Here is a 20,925-nt window from a genome sequence, read left to right as displayed (position 1 = left end):
ATGATGAGTCGGATGAATAAACTGTACAGAGTTCAGTCATTTCAACTTAAAATAAGTTTATGAATATTTACATAGTGAGTAACTTTGCCTCTGACACGTTCATATTTTCTCACAATAAAATGATACTTTTACTGATGAAACATTTAAAATGTAGCTTCTATGTGTGAGAAATATTTTATTTATTATAATATTGTTAATAATGGGACATCTCACACACACTGTGTCCTGGCAGCACTTTGTTACGGTGAGGAAGTTTGTATTTTCATATTAAAAATTAACGAACGAATTAACAAAGATCGCAATTTTCCAACATTTTAATGGACTCAAATAAGCATATAAATAGATTGTTTGAATAAAAATACTGTATGTAATAATTATAGGCCTAACTGAAGACTACTTTCAGGGACGTGCTTTCATCAGAGTGAAGTACTTTAAACCAGAGGCTGCCTGTAAGAAGGAGCAGCTGTTCAAACATCTGGAACACGACAGGTTTTGATAATAATTAAAAAGTTAATGTTCAAAACATTCAGAAGTGACATCAGCGTCCGATTTAAGCAGTGGAGAGAAAGAAAACCAGAATCCAGCGGGATTACTTCAGCTGGAGTTAAACACAAAGTCAAGTCATTTATAATTAAATCACAAGCGGCAGCTTTCACATGAAACACCGCAGAAATCCAGAAATGTTCCACTATTATCAATAACCTTCATGTTATGACAGCAAACTAAACAGCCTCACTTAACTCAGTGCTTTGTATAACTTTACAAAAAGCACTGTCATTACAAAAGATTATTTTCCTTGTAAACGGAACCATAAGGTTTTATTAATTACTATAAAGAAAATTAATTAATTAATTAATTTTATTGGTACTTACTTCAATATTTTACCACCAGTGTATCCTGAGTGGTGCCGACAGTGCATCAGGTTTATATGTTCCAGTAGACTCCCGCTCCGTGTGGTTCTGTTATTTTTTTAATTAAAAAGTGACGTCATCATTTCGCTAGTTTTATGTGCAGTCTTAATGAATATGAAATAAAACACCACAGTCAGCTTCTACATCAGAAAGTGACACATTTTATTCTTACAAAACAACAAAAATACTTTAATACATCCAACAAACAAACTGAATTTGCGCTACATTGATTATTTAATAGAATATCACATTTTCAGGCAGCGGGCGCAGACTTAAGAGCATTTATCATCCACAGCAACTGACAGGACAGGACAGGACAGGACAGGAGACACTGATCAGAGACAGGAGACACTGATCAGAGTCAGGAGACACTGATCAGAGACATGGCAGTGGACACTGATCAGAGACATGACAGTGGACACACAGCACAGAGGGTCAATTATTCTGTTTTCAGATCAATTTTATATCATCATGTCTGTCCTCCTGTCTACCATCCTGTCTGTCTGTCCTCCTGTCTGTCATCATGTTTGTCCTCCTGTCTGTCCTACTATCTGCCATCCTGTCTGTCCTCCTATCTGTCCTCATGTCTGTCTGTCCTCATGTCTGTCCTCCTGTCTGTCTGTCATCCTGTCTGTCTGTCCTCCTGTCCTCCTGTCTGTCTGTCCTCAGACCTCGGTGAAGGTGAATGAATGGGCTGAAGAGTCTGAGAAGTTCTGCCATGTTAATTGTCCAGCTCCTCCTGTCCCAGTGGATCAGTGGATCAGTGGATCAGAACTATGGGTTCAGTGTGAACTCGGACTCGTCCTCTATGTCCAGGTCCTGGTCCGTATCATCTGACACGTCGGAGTCCAGCTCTGTGTGCGGCTGCTGCGGTGACACGGAGCGCACGCAGCGGCCCGTCGGCGACAGCTCGGCGGGGGCTGCGTGTCTGTGCTCCGGGCTCTGGATCCCGGAAGGTTCGGTCATGTCGTCTCCTTTGTTACTCCTCCCGGCGGAGCTGTCGTCCTCCAGCTCCCGCTTACCTCCCTGAGGGTTCTCCTGGTGCACATGGAGACAGTTGTATACATTAAAACCCTGAATGTGTGTCTGTCGTTGGTTCATAATTAGCATATTCAATGAGGATAAAATAATTAAGTAATTTAATGAGGAAACGGAACCATTTTAATAAAACAGCTCACCTGTTTCAGTCTGCGCCACTTCGCTCGTCGATTTTGGAACCAAGTCTTGACCTAAAAGACAAAACGAAAATTATTAAATAATAATTAATTAGGCCTATTTTAAAATAATTAAATTATTATTATTATTATTATTATTATTGTTATTATTATTATTGTTCTGTGAGTTTTATTTACCACACAGCAGCTAGAGAAACTACAGCAGGCAGAATGGACCAAAGTGACTAAATATTATAAAATGAATACTGTGTGTCAGTCTGTGGCCTCATCAGGTGATCCTCACACTGACAGAACTCTGAGAACTGGATTTATAATGATTTAAATCAACACAGGGTTCGGTCCGGAAATAAACATGAACTGATATCAAATTGTGACTCTGGGTCTTTATGGATCAAATCCGTGTGTAGATGAATTTTCTATGATGATGATATTTTTGTGGTAATTATTTGGACTTCTGATGAATCTTGTTCGTCACAGATGATTTCAGATTTAACATAGATCAGAATAGTTCGACTGATGGTTCTTGAAACATGTCTTTAAGTCCAGCAGCAGTAGTATTAACCTATATATATGTAATTAGTTAATTAAAATGATATCAAGTTATTATCACTGTCACACTGAATCTTCTTTGACCACACTCACTGAAGGAAGATACTTTTCATCTGATTGATAATCAATGAAGTTGGAGCACATCGCCACAGATATTTCAAACAGCCTCAGAGAAGTGAACAGAACACATGTTGCAGTATGAATATATCTGTGATGAGGCTGCTGCTGGATCCGTGTGTCGAGTGTCCCTCGGTCGTTGTAAAACTTGATGGTGAACATAGTTGACGGAGCGCTTCGCGCGCCACCACCTGCGACGCATGCGCCGTCCGCACTCAGACATTAACCAAATGAATGGGAGAATTAAATCCCAACTTTAATTTAGCGTTTGATCTGAGACAATATAGTTTATTGTTAAACTTTAATGATCCTGACAAATCAGGAATCATTGCAACAAAAAAAAAAGTGTTTACATCAGTCGACATGTCCAAATCAGAATGTTTCGCTCTCTGATTTTCAGTTAAAAAAATAATAAAATCAAGTATCGATCGGGTTCTACTGTTCACACAGGCCCGAGTAAACCCGTCCTACTGGATCCATCCCAGTTCAACCACAGTGAGCTCACCTGTCTCTCGCTGAGCTGCAGCATCTTGGCCAGTCGTTTCCTCTCCGGCGGTGAAAGATATTTCTGCGTCTCGAACTTCTTCTCCAGCTCGATGGTCTGGTCGTTGGAGAACCGAACCTGGCCTCCTTTTCTTTTATGTAAGGGCCGCTGGATGAATGGGGTCCACAGCAGAGGTTTGCCTTTAGAGACGGAACACACAGGCCCGACACTTCAGTCCAAGTCCACATCTGGCCTCAGAATATTCACTGTATTTATATACGACTGACACTGACAGTTCTGTTCTGGTACCACATTATTATAACACTGATTAATAAACGGAACATGTGTCGTTAATTAAACTTTAGGTACTTACGACTTCACCTTCAACAAACAATGGAAGGTTTTAATAATTAAAAGGTTTTATTAAACAATTGTTTCCTGTAAACCTGCAGCTGATGTGTGCAATACTTTGTAAATAATACAAATGTGTAGTTCATCTATAAAATGTATTTGGATGGTAATAATAATAACAATAATAATAATAAATGTATTTTATTTCGTGGTTTTCAAGGTACCCAAAGACACTTTACAGGCTAAAAAGCAGAATAATAAAAAACAAACACTAAAAACATAAAAAGAGACAGAAGTTATCCATTAAAAGCAGTTTTTAAAAAAGAAAAAGAAAAAATGACCCCTGAAGTTTATAAACCTGATCAATTGTTTAATAAATGATTTATAAAGCTGTTTATTGTTTGTTAACAGTAAAATAACTACTGGCTGAAGTTCAATTAACTAATAATTGATCATGAATTAGTGACGTTAATTAGTGTTACTGATTTTTTCAGTGATCAACACAAAACGGCAGGAGCGCATATTTAACAGACTGAATCACCAGCAGGCTGATAAAGTAGAACAACAGAGACAAATGAGTGGATATGATATGATATTGTTATATAATATAAAAAATAAAATGCTATTTAAGCTGCAAGAGGAGTTTATGAACTACTACTGAGTGCTGTCCGTGTTGTTGGGCCGGGCTGGGCTCAGCCGTGTAATCAGCCTGTTTTGGACCCGTCTGGTTTCCGCTGCTCTTAATGGTCTGGAACAAACAATGGAGCTGTGAGCGGCCTCACTCGGGCCTGCTGCACGCTGTCTTTAAGGAAGGTCGTGACAGAGTGAAAACTATGGCCAAATATCCGCTTCATGTGCTTCCTGCTCTGTGGTGTGATTATAGGCGATGGCATCCACCAACAGACACTGACACAATATAAATCTGTTGCTCCTCACTGCTGCGCTCTGCTCTCCACAGGAAGTTAGCCAATCCTGTCCCATGTGATAGATTCTTGAAATAAACATGAAAGGAAACGTGAAGCAGGATAAAGTTGAGTTTAATGATCGTCTGAGCTGAATTAATTAAATAATGAGCTCACACAGAGAAGCTTTAGAGCCTGTGAGTGAGTCTGAAACAGAGCCGTGCAACTCTACTCTACTAACTTGATAGATCTGTTTACTCATTGTGCTCGATATATTTCATATAATGATAATAATAAATATAATCGTCCCGTGGCTGGTTATTAGTATAAACACAGGCGACATAAAATCCACAGATGAAGTCACGAGATTAAAGAATTGATCGTGAAGTGAAGCAGGTCTGTTAATTTATTTTAATTTATTTTAATTTATTTTAATTTATTTAATTTATTGATGTTTTTGTTGTATTGTTTACATGCTTTAATAGAATTAATAGAATTTTAAAAAAAGAGAAAATGTGAATAACAAAATGTAGGCCTACTAGTAGAAACACAGGCGACAGCGTCGTTATCGTTAATTCAAGATACATTAAATAAACTTGAGTTAATAGTTATTTCACTGTCAACAAACAATGACACACTTTATTATTAAACGATTGTTTATGTTTATTAACACCAGGGGCGACTACATAATGTTTACAGGCCTACAAGAAATAAACAGTATTTATTTATTAAGCATTATAAGCACAGCTGAAAGTTTACAGTAAACACACGAGCAATAAAAGGTGCAGAAACATTTCACTGTTTGTTAACAGTGAAAAAAATATTAACTGACTGACTATAAATGTATCATTAATTAATCGTGGCTATTAAAAAGAGTTACCCTAACACAAATACACGCTGTAGGATGAGGGTCAAATCACAGCAGCCTCACAAGCCTTTTATATGATTTAACTGCATTTTAATGTGATCAGCTGAGACTGACTCACATCAGAAGAGCCTGCAGAGCTTCATAAACTCAGGTTTATTTCAAAATTAATCTTTAGTATTTTTAATATAGGCCTTTCATCTTGTGTTTGCTGTCTGATGTTTCACAATGCAATCTGTCAGTCTAGTTTATTTTCAGTGAACACCTTCCTTTTCTTATTGTTCTGCGTTAAACTCCTCTAAATGCCTCTTTATCTGTCCTGCTTCAGTCCCATTAGAGTTGATGTGCTGCCCTGTTTGCTTTATTTTCTTCTCGCCGCCGACCATAAAGAAAGTCAGCCACATCCTCGCTGGCCAGGCAGAGGAAGTGCAACAATATGTGAAAAACGGATCCCGGGCTATCAGAGGCCGAGTGTTTCCTGAATATGTCTGTATTGAGGATGTCGATAAAATAATCAGCAGCGTGCAGCGAGCTCCCGAGGAAGCGGCTGGCCGGGGTGAGCCAGGAAAACATTTAACAGCTTCTGAAACCAGATTTACTCCTATCGACAGGCCCACGGCTTCCGCTATGAACGGAAAAAGGGCCGGCTTGTTCAGCGCAACACAAAGTCACAGTACACTGAAGGGACCATCACTCACAGCCCCTCACCCAGCCACAGTCTGAGGACTCGGTTCTGACCTGACCCACAATTAATACGAGCACATCTGCACCAAACTGACATGTTGTGTTTAATATCATATATGATATGATACATGGATTTAAACACGCTTGGCCGTGCGTAATGATGGACCCTGACAAAAGTAAACACACACACACACACTCACACACAGAGAGAGAGAGAGAGAGAGAGAGAGAGAGAGAGAGAGAGAGTAGTGAAATAACAAGTGATTTAGAGCGCAGCTATGTTGTAGTCACCGGGTGACTTGCTCCTCAGATGTTTCAGAACAATGGGAGTCAGGAAAAAGAGTCAAGGTTGCCACACACCTCCCCGCCACCCCCTATCAGCACCACCAGCAGCAGCCTGAATGGATAAGCCTGCTGCTATTGTGGCCCCAAATATGTCTGTCACAATAACAATGTGACTCATATGTGCGTGTTCAGGCATCAGGCAGAAAATGTTTCTTTGGGACTGAGATGAGCTGAAGAATGAACGTGGAGAGGCTGTAAAATCACCCTGCAGGCTGTTTACAGACTGTCTTCAGCTCGACATGCATGCATGGCCAAGCGTGATATACTTATGCAAAAATGGTTTCGTTGGCGCTGAAACGAAGCTTGAGAAGACTGACAAGTTTTCGTGTACAGGGTAGAAGATGATCTATTGCCACATCATCCAAGCAAGTTTGATTTGTTTTGATATGAAGTGGACAATATCCATTCAATCTGACAAAATCCTCGGATGTACAACGAGTCATGATAAACATGTACGATGCAAAACATGGATTTATGAAAAGTGAAAAAGATTTTTATGTAGCCTGACTGCAGAAGCTGAAGTGACTGGAAGTGTGAGAGGAGGCCAACAGTCTAGAGATTTTCCACACAAGGAAATAAAACACAGACATGGGTGTAGGTTGTCATTTCTACATTTATAAATGCCAATAAATGTATATTTTACGCATAAGTGTGTACCAAGACATTTACGCACACTTGCCAAACTCACCGAGAGGGTCGTGCCTCAGCAGCGCCTGTGCGTACTCCCCCATGGAGCGGTGGTGTTGGTGGTACGGGTAGATGGAGCCGGCGAAGGTCCCAGCGGAGGCGTACGTCGCCGCCGTCAACGCCGCAGCGGCGTGGTGAGACAGCGCCGGGTGGATCGGTGTGGGTTCATAAATCGGTGTCCGGTACGGTGAGATGAGACTTGTAAAGGAGGAGTTGGGCGACGGAAGAGTCGGCGTAGGGATGAGCGGAGTGGAGCAGGAGGAGGAGGAAGAGGAGGAAGAAGAAGGAGAGGAGGTGGTGGTGGCAGTCCTCCCCAGAATGTCCTCGATGTAGAAGGGTGTCGGGTGAGCCGGCTGGATGGGAGTCGGTGCGTAAAGCGGGACGCTCATGGTGCCTTTAGCCGTCGCTGCGCACTGGAACTGAGTTAACGGAAGGCTGCGTCCCTTCTGTGTCTCCCTACAGCCTTCCTCTTTATCGATAGTTTCTCTGAACAACTCCTTTACACAACACCAGGCATCTACTAACTTCAGCATCAACTCAGATCTACCGACTATACCCGAAACACACTGAAGAGAGTCTGTCAGGGCTGTGGAGGAGACCGTTACAGTGTTTTGGTGTCCATCAGTTTGCGGTGGTGGACTAGCTGGTACTTGATCCAACTGTTGGGGCTGTTATCTGGCAGCAGGCGGAGGAGGGAGGAGATAAGTGGACGGCCAACTTCCTGCAGGTGGCCAGCGGCCGTTTCTGATTGGCTTACTCGCAGCTCCAATCGAGCTCCACAGTGATCAGACGACAGGAGAGCATAGATAGCAGTACTTCAGGAGAATCAGTTCACTACAGCCAATCAGCTGCTAACTAGCAAACCGAAAAATCCATGGTTGGACTGATGTAATGATCCTGATAGTAGGCTCGTTCTCCCTCAGAACAAAAAGACTACCTCTGCTTTGTTCTCAGCACATTTCACCGACTAGAAAACATGAGAAGCAAAAATGATTCTTGTAACTAATCAGACGCTTTGGAGCAGGAATAGTTTCAGTACATGTTCACCTGTAAACAATCTGTTGAGTAAAGTAGCCCAGGATCAGGATGAAGAGGAGCTGTGCAGATCTGCTGACACTCAGGCTCTGTGTTCTTACAGCGGAGCTGATCTGCTGTCAGACATACTAGAGCTAAACTGGCTGATATTATTGGCTTATCAGTGGTCTCACATGTACAAATTTTGTGGTCAGAAACAATAACTGCTAACATTTTATCCTGGTGACGGGCTGACAGTGTTCTGCCTCTGTTACATATCTTTGTTACAAGCGTTTGATAACAACAATTGTGTTGTGTATCAGCCTACATATCAGTAACAGAACTTTTTAGGTTTTTTTTTACTTCCCATTATTGATATCGGCCCCAAAAATCAAGTACTGGTGGGGCTCTGATACGATTCCTATAGTGTGGACTCCACACACTGTACATCTAAAGCAGACTCTGTATCAGCAGACACTCAATACTGAAGAGCAAAAATTAAAAAAAAGACATGATTAATACATCTGTGATTTGACTTTTGAATTAAAAACACTTTTAACAGTCACTTCCTGTGGAGGCTCCTGCTCAGGGCCCCCTGACACCTGTGGCCCTGGCCCTCTGCCTGTTCTGTTACCTATGCTCAAACCTGAACATCAGGCCACACTCAGTGGCATTATGTGTACACACATGCAATATTTTACATGTTATATTTGTGTGTGTTTCTATGAAGTGGCCCCTCAATGCCACGCTGCAAACAAAATAAATAGATCTATAAAATATTAATGGCTGATTTATAATGATCAGCTTTTACTTGAGCAGCAGTTCCCTTTTCTGACCAACAGTTCTTGTTTTGTCAGACATGCCTTCATATTACAGTCAGACCACAGTCTATCTATATAATAAAGGCAGACTACAGTCTATCTATATAATATAGTGTATGTAGCATGTGTTAGTTTCAAACTTCGCCCTGGACCTGGACTGAACTCCACATGCCCACATCAATGACCTCGGCGTTACGGCCCTGGTTTTACGCACAGCCCCAACGTAAGTTAAATGTGTGTTTGCCTAATCAAACAGCTGTGCGTGTTATCTTTAACAATGTAATACAAGTCAACTGCAATCCACATCCCTAACGGTGCAGCTGAATGTCGAGTGATTAACTCATCATTTGAATGTTTGCAGTTTTCCTGTGAAATCCACCTATCAGTGCGGTTCAGGTGATAGACTCATGATAATGACTAGACATGTAAATGTGTTTAATGGCACATGTAGTGAGTGTTGATCCGCTCACACGCGTTTCCGCAAAGTGTTAAACAGTAACGAGACTTCTGTGTTTCAGAGACACCACGGACAGAGCTGCTCTCTCTCTGCGGGCTGCACGTGTTCTTATGGACCTGTTGAGTTTTTTCATTACCTGCTGACTTCATTAATGACGCTGTCACGCTCCAGTTCATCCACCGCTTCGATTTTCTGATGCGACTTTAAAGCGCCTGACGTTAACTGCCAACTTTCTAACGGCTGTAATTTAGATAAAGTGGACTCAGAGAGCAAACAGGGATGTGAGCAGCCTTGAAGACTTGAAAGAAATCTCCAAGCGGCTAATATTTGGACTGAGACAATGATTGCAGCTCATTGATCCGACCTGCGCCCCGCGCGGCGTCAGACTCCTGTCCGAGAACGATTGATCATCCGTGGGCTGCTGCTGCTGGCAGCTGGCGCCACACCTGTGGTTCTGTTAACAGCTCGACAGACACACACCTGTGGTTCTGTTAAAACAGGTCCACAGACACACACCTGTGGTTCTGTTAACAGCTCGACAGACACACACCTGTGGTTCTGTTAAAACAGGTCCACAGACACACACCTGTGGTTCTGTTAGCAGCAGCGCAGCACAAACACACACCTGTGGTTCTGTTACACAGACACACACCTGTGGTTATTTTAACAGCAGCACAAACCCACACCTGTGGTTCTGTTAACAGCTCCACAGACACACCCCTGTGGTTCTGTTAACAGCAGCACAGACACACACCTGTGGTTCTGTTAACAGCGTCGCAAACACACACCTGTGGTTCTGTTAACAGCAGCGCAGCACAGGCACACCTGAGGTTCTGTAAACAGCAGCACAGACACACACCTGTGGTTCTGTTAACAGCAGTGCAGCACAGACACCTGTGGTTCTGTTAACAGCAGCGCAGCACACACACCTGTGGTTCTGTTAACAGCTCCACAGACACACCCCTGTGGTTCTGTTACACAGACACACACCTGTGGTTATTTTAACAGCAGCACAAACCCACACCTGTGGTTCTGTTAACAGCTCCACAGACACACCCCTGTGGTTCTGTTAACAGCAGCACAGACACACACATGTGGTTTTGTTAACAGCAGCACAGACACACCTGTGGTTCTGTTAACAGCGTCGCAAACACACACCTGTGGTTCTGTTAACAGCAGCGCAGCACAGGCACACCTGTGGTTCTGTAAACAGCAGCACAGACACACACCTTAAGTTCTGTAAACAGCAGCACAGACACACACCTGTGGTTCTGTTAACAGCAGCGCAGCACAGACACACACCTGTGGTTCTGTTAATAGCAGCGCAGCACAGACACACCTGTGGTTCTGTTAACAGCAGCGCAGCACAGACACCTGTGGTTCTGTTAACAGCAGCGCAGACACACACCTGTGGTTCTGTAAACAGCAGCACAGACACACACCTGTGGTTCTGTTAACAGCTCCACAGTGCACATACCTGCTTAAACTATATCCATACACTCATGAACCCTTGGGACGTTATCTGAACACGTGTTACACATTAAATAATAAAACACACTTCAGGATTATTTCACATTACATTATCCAGTATTGTTAAAGACAGAAGTTTACTTCAGTTCAAGTTTATTTTTGAGACCCAGTTAACTATCAGTATATGTACAAGTGTACTACTGCAGTACTTCTTCAGACTAAACTGGCCCCAGTATTAGTTTATAACAGTGAACTTCTCTAAGTGTACTTTACGTGTAAGATTATTAAACTTTTGAGTACACAACTAGTTTACATCTAAATCCTATTTTGTGCTGCACTATACTACACCAGCCCACTGTTCAGTTTATTAAAGTATACTGCAGGTAAACATGAGGAATTAGCCTTTAAACCTACTAGGTGAGCTATTGCAACACATCTGAGTTTTATTGTGTAGTGCAACTACTGTGAACTGTACTCCAAGAGAACTTACAGGTATACAGTTAGTTCTCAAAGCTTGTGTACTTCTCGTCCACTGTTTGGTTTATTAAAGTTCACTATAAAGAGTTGTGACCACAGAGAGACTGAGGGAGCTGCACCAGGAGAAGAGAAGGACAGAGCCATGGATGGAACAGTGTAGTGAACCCTCAGTAAAGTTTTCTTTAAGTAAACATCTTCATACTTATAATCTTTATATACTTGTTTTCCACTTTAAAGTATACTACTTGATAAATATTTAGGTATGTTTTTTTATAAAACATATTTGTTTCCTTTGTAAATCCAAATGCTCAAACAAATATTGTATTGGACGTCAAAACATAAGAATGATGACTCAAATCACCATCTCAGTTCAAAACAACAAGCAGCAAACACACAGTATGAAGACTGTCTGCAGGCTCAGAAACTCTGTCACTATACTTTTCTCAAGACATCTCGATCAGGGGACAAGTAGAAGCCAAAAAGACTAAGAAATTTCTGTGTACTTGTCAGAACAAACCAAGTTTACTTAAACTGGCAATAGACAACTTTTGTTGCGTGACCTTCCATTGTGAAGTGAATATTGATTGCACAGTGTAAAGGCTGAAAAATGACCCTCTGTGTAGGTTAGTTCTTTATAAACCTCGTTCTCAGTATTCTAGTCAGCTGGCCCACCGCACTCAAATTTTCCCGCAAAAATATAGGACGATTTCCAGCGAAGGAACCAAAACAGGAAGAGGCACTGTTTTTTTTACCAGGTAACTATGGACCAGTGGAGGTAACAGGAAGAGTGTTAGAAATCAAGGTAAGACAAGTGTCGCTCTGGTGTTGTGTCCTTGTGTGATCAGATATTGTCCACATTTACTCGTTCACCTGGAGGAACTGTATGTGTGTATGTGTGATAGGGCCTTAAGTAATAAAACCTGGGTACTTACCAATACAACCAGGTGTATTACTCTGCCTTTTCACAGCACTGAGATCAGGGTGTGTAGCTCAAATTAGGATTGTTATGGTTGTTTTTGCTTTGGATTCCTTTGGTTTCATAAACATAGAAGCCCAAGTAAAAATCTTTTTTTTACAGTGTTGCATGTATTTGTGAAGCACAACTTTGATGAAGTCACGTCATTTTCTGAATTTACCAGACTGTTCTACTTGTTCTAATACTTGTCTTTACCCTTATAGTCATTATATTAACATTACTGATGATTATTGATTATTCATCCCTACAGTATTGCTATTGACAAATACTATACGATGAAGGTATTTGGTCACAAATATTGAGATATATAATTTTGTCCCCAGTCCTTGGAGATATGAACTATTTTAAGATTTCAAAATATTGAGATAGTGTATATATTGTGTATCTACTAGCTTACTATTAGCCTATATATTTAATATTTAGTCATTCAAACATGAGACAGTAAGTCCTAATTTTTAGATAGAAAGCTGAAATTAGTTGAAACTTTAACATGCATCATTAATGATACTAAATCAGACATCTGACAGGACAAATCAAAATGATGAACTGAGTCAGTAATTAGTGTGAGTGTTTTTAAAGTGATTCCTAACCTTCTATTGTTTAGTTGTTTGCTGGAGGGAACAGTCTTCCATACACAACAGCTCTGCATCTCCTCCACACTGTGGCACCATTATCACCTGCAATACTGACTGAAGATGTACAGAAAGTGCTGTAATGGGCAGGACAGGAGGCAACAGTGATGTCTAGCAAGAGGTAAACCCTTCACCAGCAGCCTGTGACTGATGTTAGAAATCTTGTTGGCATGAAATCTAAGTATTTAGCAAAAAAGAAATGTTATTAGTTTCACTTGAATATTTATTTAATTTGCAAGTGCAGAGCAAATTAGACACGCAGTATATAAACCACTGCTGTTGTAACACTTTTAGATGTGGAGTCTCAAACAAAATGTCTTTAAGAGCAAACAGCACATCAGTCCCACAAACACTGTACATCTCCTATACAGCAGGAGGAACTACCAGTGTTTCATACAAGGCATCGAAATGAAGATAATGTCCAGACTAATAATGTACAGCCGGCAAAATGATATCATAATACTCCTCATACTGGTCAGTATCAACATACTGTTATATCACAATATAAATGAAGTTAATGTTCACACTGATTCTCATCATCGCAAACAAACAAGACATTTTATAAAATTAACCAAATATGACATCTCATCTGTCAGCACAAATCACCAATCCTGCAGTGAATCATTTCCTTTATCATTCGTGTAATATACACTTTAAGTATGTTACATGCTAGACTCGTCTCTGCATCATCAAGAAACCTTCCCTTACACAGTACATCAGTTCACGGTTCATATGTTTCTGATCACCAAGAGGCCTGAACTACGAAGAAGGTTCAACATACACAGGATATCTTTCCATCATCCATCTCATCAACCTGATAAGTCAACCGAGGTTTCCACATCTAGCCATGAGCACGTTCACATCAGAGTGGAAGTGACTGCAGCATCTGACCAATCACAAACATGGACAGGTCTCCAGGAAGCTGAGAGGAATGTTTTATAAAGGAAGAGCACTATTAGACAAAAAGATTTCAGTATCTTATAACAAGTACCAGGCTTCAGTGCTTCTATCTGTCACTGCTGTGAGATTACTTTGAGATAAAAAAGCATGATGGAAATGGTTTTGCTCACAGCCAACTGGAACAAAAATGAAATGAGGACAGGAGGTGGCACCGAGCTCCACAGGATCAACTACAAAAAAAAAGTGCCAATTTTGAGAGAACTGATTGGTCAGAAGGCAGTGCCCACCTTGAACACAACCTGCTCCAGAGCAAGTTACCTGGCTAACCACATATCCTGCTCCGTAGTACAGGCCTAAGGTGGGACAGGAACAGGCAAGGCAGAGGCTGGGGAGGAGGCTGGAGTGGCGGCTATTTACAAATACACAATTATATACAAATCAAACTAAAACTTTAATAGCAGATGAGGCAAAGACAAGAAAGACACCACTGGAATGTGGACTAGAAATCATAAGTCTAGTGTAGAATTATTACACTCGTCCACTAAACAGTGGTTTTGACATTTTACTCAACTTGTCACACTCAGTGTGATCGACAACACACCTCTAAACATCCAGGAGACCTTGGTGTGTTTAGACAGAATATTCTCTTCACTGGAAAAGTCAAGGTGGCGAGTCATGATTGATCATGAGACAGAGCCACCCCAGCTCGTCAGTTCCACTTTGGGTTGTGTTCAGAGATCCTCAGGTGTCAGCTTCTGCTGGTTTCTTCTCTGACTCTGAGCAGGGCTGCAGAGAGCGCAGGATATTTTCCAGTGTCCACTGCTCCTCATGTAAGGCGTGCTCTTCCAGAGTGAACTGACCCTGCTTGGTCCGGATCAGCTCCTTCACATGAGCACACGACGACAGAGCTGCAGAACACAGGCACTTATTATTCTCGTGGTTACGTTTCAGCAGGGTTGATTTCTGACAAAAAACACGCTGATGAGGAAAAAGAATGAATTAATCTCACCTTTTCCCAGGTCATCCACCAAGCTCCTGACATAAAATCCACCACCACACTCAATATCTGTGAGAAATAAAACTGTCTTAACTGTGGATAAGGATATTCAAAGGGCTATTTTAAAGACCAGACATTGAGAAGCCAGTATTACATAGTGGAAGCAAGAAATAGTGCATGAAGCAACAGGTGCTTACCCAGAGTGAAGAGAGGAGGTTTGAACTCCTGCAGGCTCAGGTTATACACCGTGACTGGTCGGGCTGGTTTAGCCTCAACCTGGTGACCTTGCTTCAGCAGGACAGACAGACGCTGGCCGTCTTTCTTCAGTGCCGAGTAGCTGAAGTGACAGAAAATCATCAGTAAATCCAACCATACTGAAGATGCCTGTCTTTTTTTAACTGTAAAGACAAGCTGCACTAAGAACAGTGTTATGTATACACACATTACATCCATCCTGCTGCTCCATTAGCACATGTGACACTGTAATGTTCCAACTTCAGGCTGTTTGCCTACATGAAGAGCAACGGCCACCAGGAGGAAAGCTGCTTCACAGGGGAAGTGACAGATGCACAACACAAGTCTAACTGGCGACCTCTAGAGGCTACAGGGATCAGTGCATCCCATGAAAAACCAGCAGCATACTTTATTCAGGTAGTTATATATCCTAACTAACATTAGGTTAGTTATTTTTTTCAAAATTCTAAAAAGAAAAAGTTGACAATTTGTCCTGTGAGTGGTGCAAGAGAGAAACTCACTGAGGGTCTACAGTGGCTTCGTCCTCCGACGAGCAAGAGAACGATATCGTACATGTCATGGCTTTCAGCCAATTAGATCTGTTTTATGTGTCTGTACAGCTCCTTTCACACGTGTACTATGTTTTACCCAGAGGATGTGTGAACACAAATGTCTGCATTATTTGTCGGACTTTACCCTTTTTCCGTAGTCCTAAATCTGGGAGTTGAGACATGCAAAAATGGTGCTTAACTGCCCATCGTCACTTTTGTAAAACATCTGCAGGAATATTTCCCCACTTGTTTCCATTCACGCTGCTGCTGGACACAGATCAAAAATGCTGCAGCTTCCCTTCTACTGTGGGATCTCCATGCACGGTGTGTAGCTGCTTCGTACTCTTCTCTGCTGTATATTACTTTCCACTCTTGTGGTATTGATATCAATGCAAGAACATTCATCAGTACAGAGAAGTGTGTAGCCTCCTACCCAGGCGCCGCCCCTCGCCCAAACCATACAGAGTTTTTCCAACATGTGTGAACACTTTGGACACGTGCAATCTCCTGTTGTGTGCTGCATGTGTGAACAAGCAAATGTGGACAATATCTGATCTGATTCTCTGGATGTTGTCCGGAGTTCATATGTGAAAGAGACTTATGAGTGGAGTCTGGGAATGATCTCTATGTTGTCTAGTTTATTTTCACATGCACAAATATTGTGACAACGTCTCCTCAGATTGGAGGCTTTACTCACAGTGGAGGAACTTGCATGATGTCACCAGTGAACGCTTTCAGTTTCTCCTCCAAGTCTAATCTGGTTATGTGTTCTGTGGGCAAAAATCACATCATCAACATCCTGTCAAATAAAAGCAAAAAACTGCAGAGAGAGAAGCATGCACACACACTTTGGACTGAATGGGAGGAACTGCTCAGATAAAATGATGTAATTTGTACTTTAATATTTACCAAAGTCTTTCTCCAGAATCACACTTCCAGAGGCATCAAGAGTATCTGTTGCCTTCCCCAGTTCCCCCACAGCAACATATTTCTGAAAAACACAAACATCAGTTAGTGTTAATGTGCAAATATTCATGCTGCTCATTCTTAGTACCAAGGACTCCATTATAACAGGAGCAAGTGTTTCATTTGGTCAAAGTACGCACTGCCAACAGTGAAATATACCTAAAATCTTTACAACTGGATAATCAACGTTGAGCCAACAAAGATTAGCCCTCAGATGAACCATTCAGAACAATCCACTGGAAGTCCAGGGTACTCACATTGGCTCTCCCTGAGGTTTCTTTCATCTTTTTTTTTTCTCTGTTAAAAGCGTTTTTCCTCACTCGAATCAAAGGTCTGAGGACAGAGGATGTCATTCACTGTCGTTTGTAAAGCCCACTGAGGTAATGTGATTGTGATTTTGGGCTTTATAAATACAACTGATTTGAAGATGTGGACTGTAAATCTGAAATTTGCAGCAGCTTTAAGCAAAATCTTTCTTAATTCTATTTTCATTTTCCACTTGTGTACACAAGATATTTTTATTTACTCTGCAGCTCACACCAGAACAATCTAGATGGATAAATTTCACTACAGGTAAGAGGAAAAACATGTTTTTTTCATTTTGGGTTAAACTGTCACTTTAAATGATGCACCATAGGAGTCGTTTAGTTTCCCTTTTCTTCTTTTTTCCTTTTGCCATTTTGTGACAGAAAAACGTGTGGCTTGGTCAGAGGGGTTTGACATGATTCAAAGGTCTCCCAGCTGGGGAACAACACTGCAGTAATGAGGTATATGTGCCATCTGAAAATGTATTGAGTTCATTTGAAAATACAAGATTATACCCCAATTATACCTTAATTGTAACACTTTGAAGACAGTTTAAATATCAAAGATCTGGTGTGTACTAAGACAACTATATTTCACTTTATACTGTATTAGCCTACACTTTTATTCCAAGCAACCCTTTCATTAAACTACCTGGACATTTCATGTACATTAAATTACATTAAACAGAGATGTCTCCACAACAATTAACCAAAAAAAAAAAGTGGAATTGATGCTTGACAAACATCAGTTTCTACAATTACTCATGGCAATAACTCAGTTTCTTTAGTCAAGTAATTTAGTTCACATAAACCTGATGTTCAAACACACTCCCCTCTTGAGGATGTAGCAGTGATTATAGCCTAATAACAGAGATTATGAACAACTGGAGATCTTTTTGTTCCCTACAATACGTAGGTCATAGACCCTTGAATGTAAAAATGACTCATTGAAATCAGTTGAGAAAGAAGTGAAGTGTTTTTTATCCAGAAAAATCACAGCTCCCTGATGTACTTGTATTCGTTTACCAGCAAGTCGTACCCAGTCCAATATGGTGGTGACATTGACACACGATCCAGCAGCCAATGATGTTTTACCTAGTATATATCCACACTAAGACACATGCTGTTGTAGCTACCCAGCAGGTCAGGCCATCCAGTGAAATAGCTACACCAAGTAATATACTACAATGACAGATTGTTGCTCACAGCTTCCACATACTTGTGTTATGTTCCAAACCAATCTACAAATCCAGTCATCCATTCAATCATTTAAGCAGAACAATGTCAGTTCGCTGGTTATAGCTCTCTACAGCTTGGTTGTGTATCAACTGACTTTTACCCTTACTGTACATAAAGTGCAAACAAACTCACCTTAGAACCAGCCAACATTGTACTGAGCATCTTTGTGCCATTCCCAACACCAACAACTGAAAGACACAGAAACAATGTCAGAGTCTCATGTCTAAAGTCGTGTTATAATGTTCACTACACCCTACAATTAAAACGTGTTGCACAAATACAAGAACATACTGTTGATTTTGATCATTGAACAGCCTCACCAGCAGTGGCCCTGGGAATGTTTGACCCGTTTCATTATCTCACCCATGCTATTTATGAGCCAGCAGATTTGGTCACATTTTCAGAAGACCTTTAATAAATTAATTATTGAACCAAACTTCATGAATGTTTTGGTGACAAAGTTGGTTGTGCTCCTCTCATTCATCACAGAAACATGAGAGCTGTAGAAATCATTGCAACTCAAGACTACCATGATGAACATGTTCTTTACAAGAGGATGTAAACTTTTGACCACGACTGTATATATGTTGCGTTTTAGTGTGTTCACAGAGCAAAAATTATTTTATCATGAGTGATGGAGGCTAAAATCCACAGTCCTCCTGTGTAAGAACTAGCTAACACGATGTTTCAGCAGTCTGAGATGGAATCAAATGGTTGTCTAAAGTTTCTCCTTGTTTTTTTCCTTTCATGTGTTGCTGCTTCCTGAGCCACAATGGAGGAAAAGTAAAGAAGAAGAAAGCTGGTTGATTTTAGCTATTGCAGTAATAATGCAATATTTCTTGTACAAAAACAGGACTGTGGATTTTGTCCGCAGGGTGTTTGGGGCTAGTATGAACAGGCAAAGTGATTAAAACATGTCAACTAACAATGCTTTGTAGCACATGTGGGCATGTGAGTGTTAGGGATCGACTGATAAGCTTTTTTTAAGGGCCAAAACGGATACTGATTATTAGTAACAATGGAGACTGATAGCCATTATTTAGAACAGATATACATTTGCAGTAAAAATAAAAGGTCTTTGTTTTAAGTGCTGTATCGTAGTCAACTGGACCTGTTTCAGTTTGTTGAAGACGTTTCACCTCTCATCCAAGAGGCTTCTTCAGTTTTAACTAACTGGAGGAGCTGCAGGCTTTTAAACGATGTGTAGGAGTGTCCTTACAGTGTATGGGAGTGTCCTTACAGTGTGTAGGAGTGCCCTTACAGTGTATGGGGGTGTCCGTACAGTGTGTGGGAGTGTCCTTACATTGTGTGGGAGTATCCTTACATTGTGTGGGAGTACCCTTACAGTGTATGGGAGTGTCATCGCAGCGTGTGGGAGTGCCCCTACAATGTATGGGAGTGCCCTTACAATGTATGGGAGTGTCCTTACAGTGTATGGGAGTGTCCTTACAGTGTATGGGAGTGTCATTGCAGCGTGTGGGAGTGCCCCTACAATGTATGGGAGTGTCCTTACAGTGTATGGGAGTGTCCTTACAGTGTGTGGGAGTGTCCTTATGGTACGTGAGAGTGTCCTTACAGTGTGTGGGAATGTCCTTACAGTGTGTGGGAATGTCCTTACAGTTTGTGGGAGTGCCCCTACAAGGTGTGGGAGTGCCCTATGAAGTGTGGGAGTGTCCTTACAATATATGGGAGTGTCCTTACATAGTGTGGGAGTGTCCTTACATAGTGTGGGAGTGTAAAGACTGGACCATTTTCTGTTGGGAAATAATGCTCTGCAGTGTATACTCATATACTCATACTCATATTTGTTTGTTGATGATGATTGATGATGGCTATAAATGACAAGTTTTAAATTTTATTTTGGGTGAACTTATTATATTAATCAAGTAATATAAAATAATAGTTAGATTAATCCAAAAAATAAATCGACAAAACAATAATCGTTAGGTGCAGCCCTAATAATGGCCGATATACATGCTTCCCTCCTTGTTGTCACATCTAACCCCGTCCTTACATCACTTCCAACTGTATAGTGTCAATCAAAACTATGCCCCTGCAGAAACATCACACACATGTGACCAGCTGTCCTGGTTTAAGTTAGGAGGAGCTTTTCCTTTGATATCTTCTCCACTTCAATCAGCTAAGGCAGAACTGACAGCAGTGGACTTGGACCAGCACATGGACGTAATGAGACAGCTCCCTACCTAACACCCCGCTGGCAGAGCTGTCCAGCGTCCCTCCGTGGCCCATCTTCAGGCTCTGCTTCTTCCTCTTTCGTGGGTTTGGGTTTTTCACTCCAGCCTCTGAAACATGAGTAACACAAACATTTCACTGTTAGCTTTAACACATTACACCAGACTTCTCACTCCGGCCCGTGTCGTGTTACCTTTGAGTAAAGCTTCTTTGAGCATATTTAACACGTCTGCAGATGTCGGTCCTTGTTTTTTATTAATTGCAAACAGTCCATTTAAAGCCTGTAGTTTAGACACAGAACTAGCTACAGGAGCCGCAGCGTTACTGATGTTTCCTGCCATGCTTGTTTCTGCTTCTTCGGTCACTGCTCTTCTTCTTCTACTGACGTATTTACCGACGTGTTGCTGTATTCCGCCATCTGCTGGTTCAACAAGGTAATACTTATTTTTTATTACGGCTCCAGGCCAAAATAACACAACGCTATGAATCACTACATTAAATAACCTTATTACTCCTGGATTCAAGAGCAGTAAAAAGTAAGTGGCTGTCTTGTCCTCACACAGAACAAGGGTGGACTGCTGAAAGATTCTGGAAACTACGTTGACCAAGATGCTTTGCGCATC

At 41.3% G+C, this 20,925-nt stretch overlaps 2 protein-coding genes across 2 annotated transcripts; both read right to left on the bottom strand.

Annotated features, from left to right (window-relative positions):
- Window positions 1–1,049: 1,049 nt before the first annotated feature.
- hhex (hematopoietically expressed homeobox) lies at window positions 1,050–7,741 on the bottom strand. Its single transcript, XM_073490068.1, has 4 exons — window positions 7,072–7,741; window positions 3,258–3,436; window positions 2,090–2,140; window positions 1,050–1,949 (listed from the first exon to the last, which is right to left on the bottom strand). Exons 1-4 carry the CDS (start codon window positions 7,601–7,603, stop codon window positions 1,686–1,688), a joined length of 1,026 nt encoding a protein of 341 aa, XP_073346169.1. The 5' UTR covers window positions 7,604–7,741; the 3' UTR covers window positions 1,050–1,685.
- A 5,378-nt stretch (window positions 7,742–13,119) lies between these two features.
- On the bottom strand, window positions 13,120–20,843 carry trub1 (TruB pseudouridine (psi) synthase family member 1). Its single transcript, XM_073490398.1, has 8 exons — window positions 20,496–20,843; window positions 20,314–20,412; window positions 18,242–18,297; window positions 16,509–16,590; window positions 16,297–16,369; window positions 15,012–15,151; window positions 14,827–14,883; window positions 13,120–14,725 (listed from the first exon to the last, which is right to left on the bottom strand). Exons 1-8 carry the CDS (start codon window positions 20,641–20,643, stop codon window positions 14,559–14,561), a joined length of 822 nt encoding a protein of 273 aa, XP_073346499.1. The 5' UTR covers window positions 20,644–20,843; the 3' UTR covers window positions 13,120–14,558.
- Window positions 20,844–20,925: the final 82 nt, after the last annotated feature.

Source organism: Pagrus major, chromosome 20 (genome assembly GCF_040436345.1).
Source record: "Pagrus major chromosome 20, Pma_NU_1.0".
Lineage (NCBI taxonomy): Eukaryota > Metazoa > Chordata > Actinopteri > Spariformes > Sparidae > Pagrus > Pagrus major.
The sequence above is the reverse complement of the archived record's forward strand: the minus strand, read 5'-3'. Positions and strand labels throughout refer to the sequence as shown.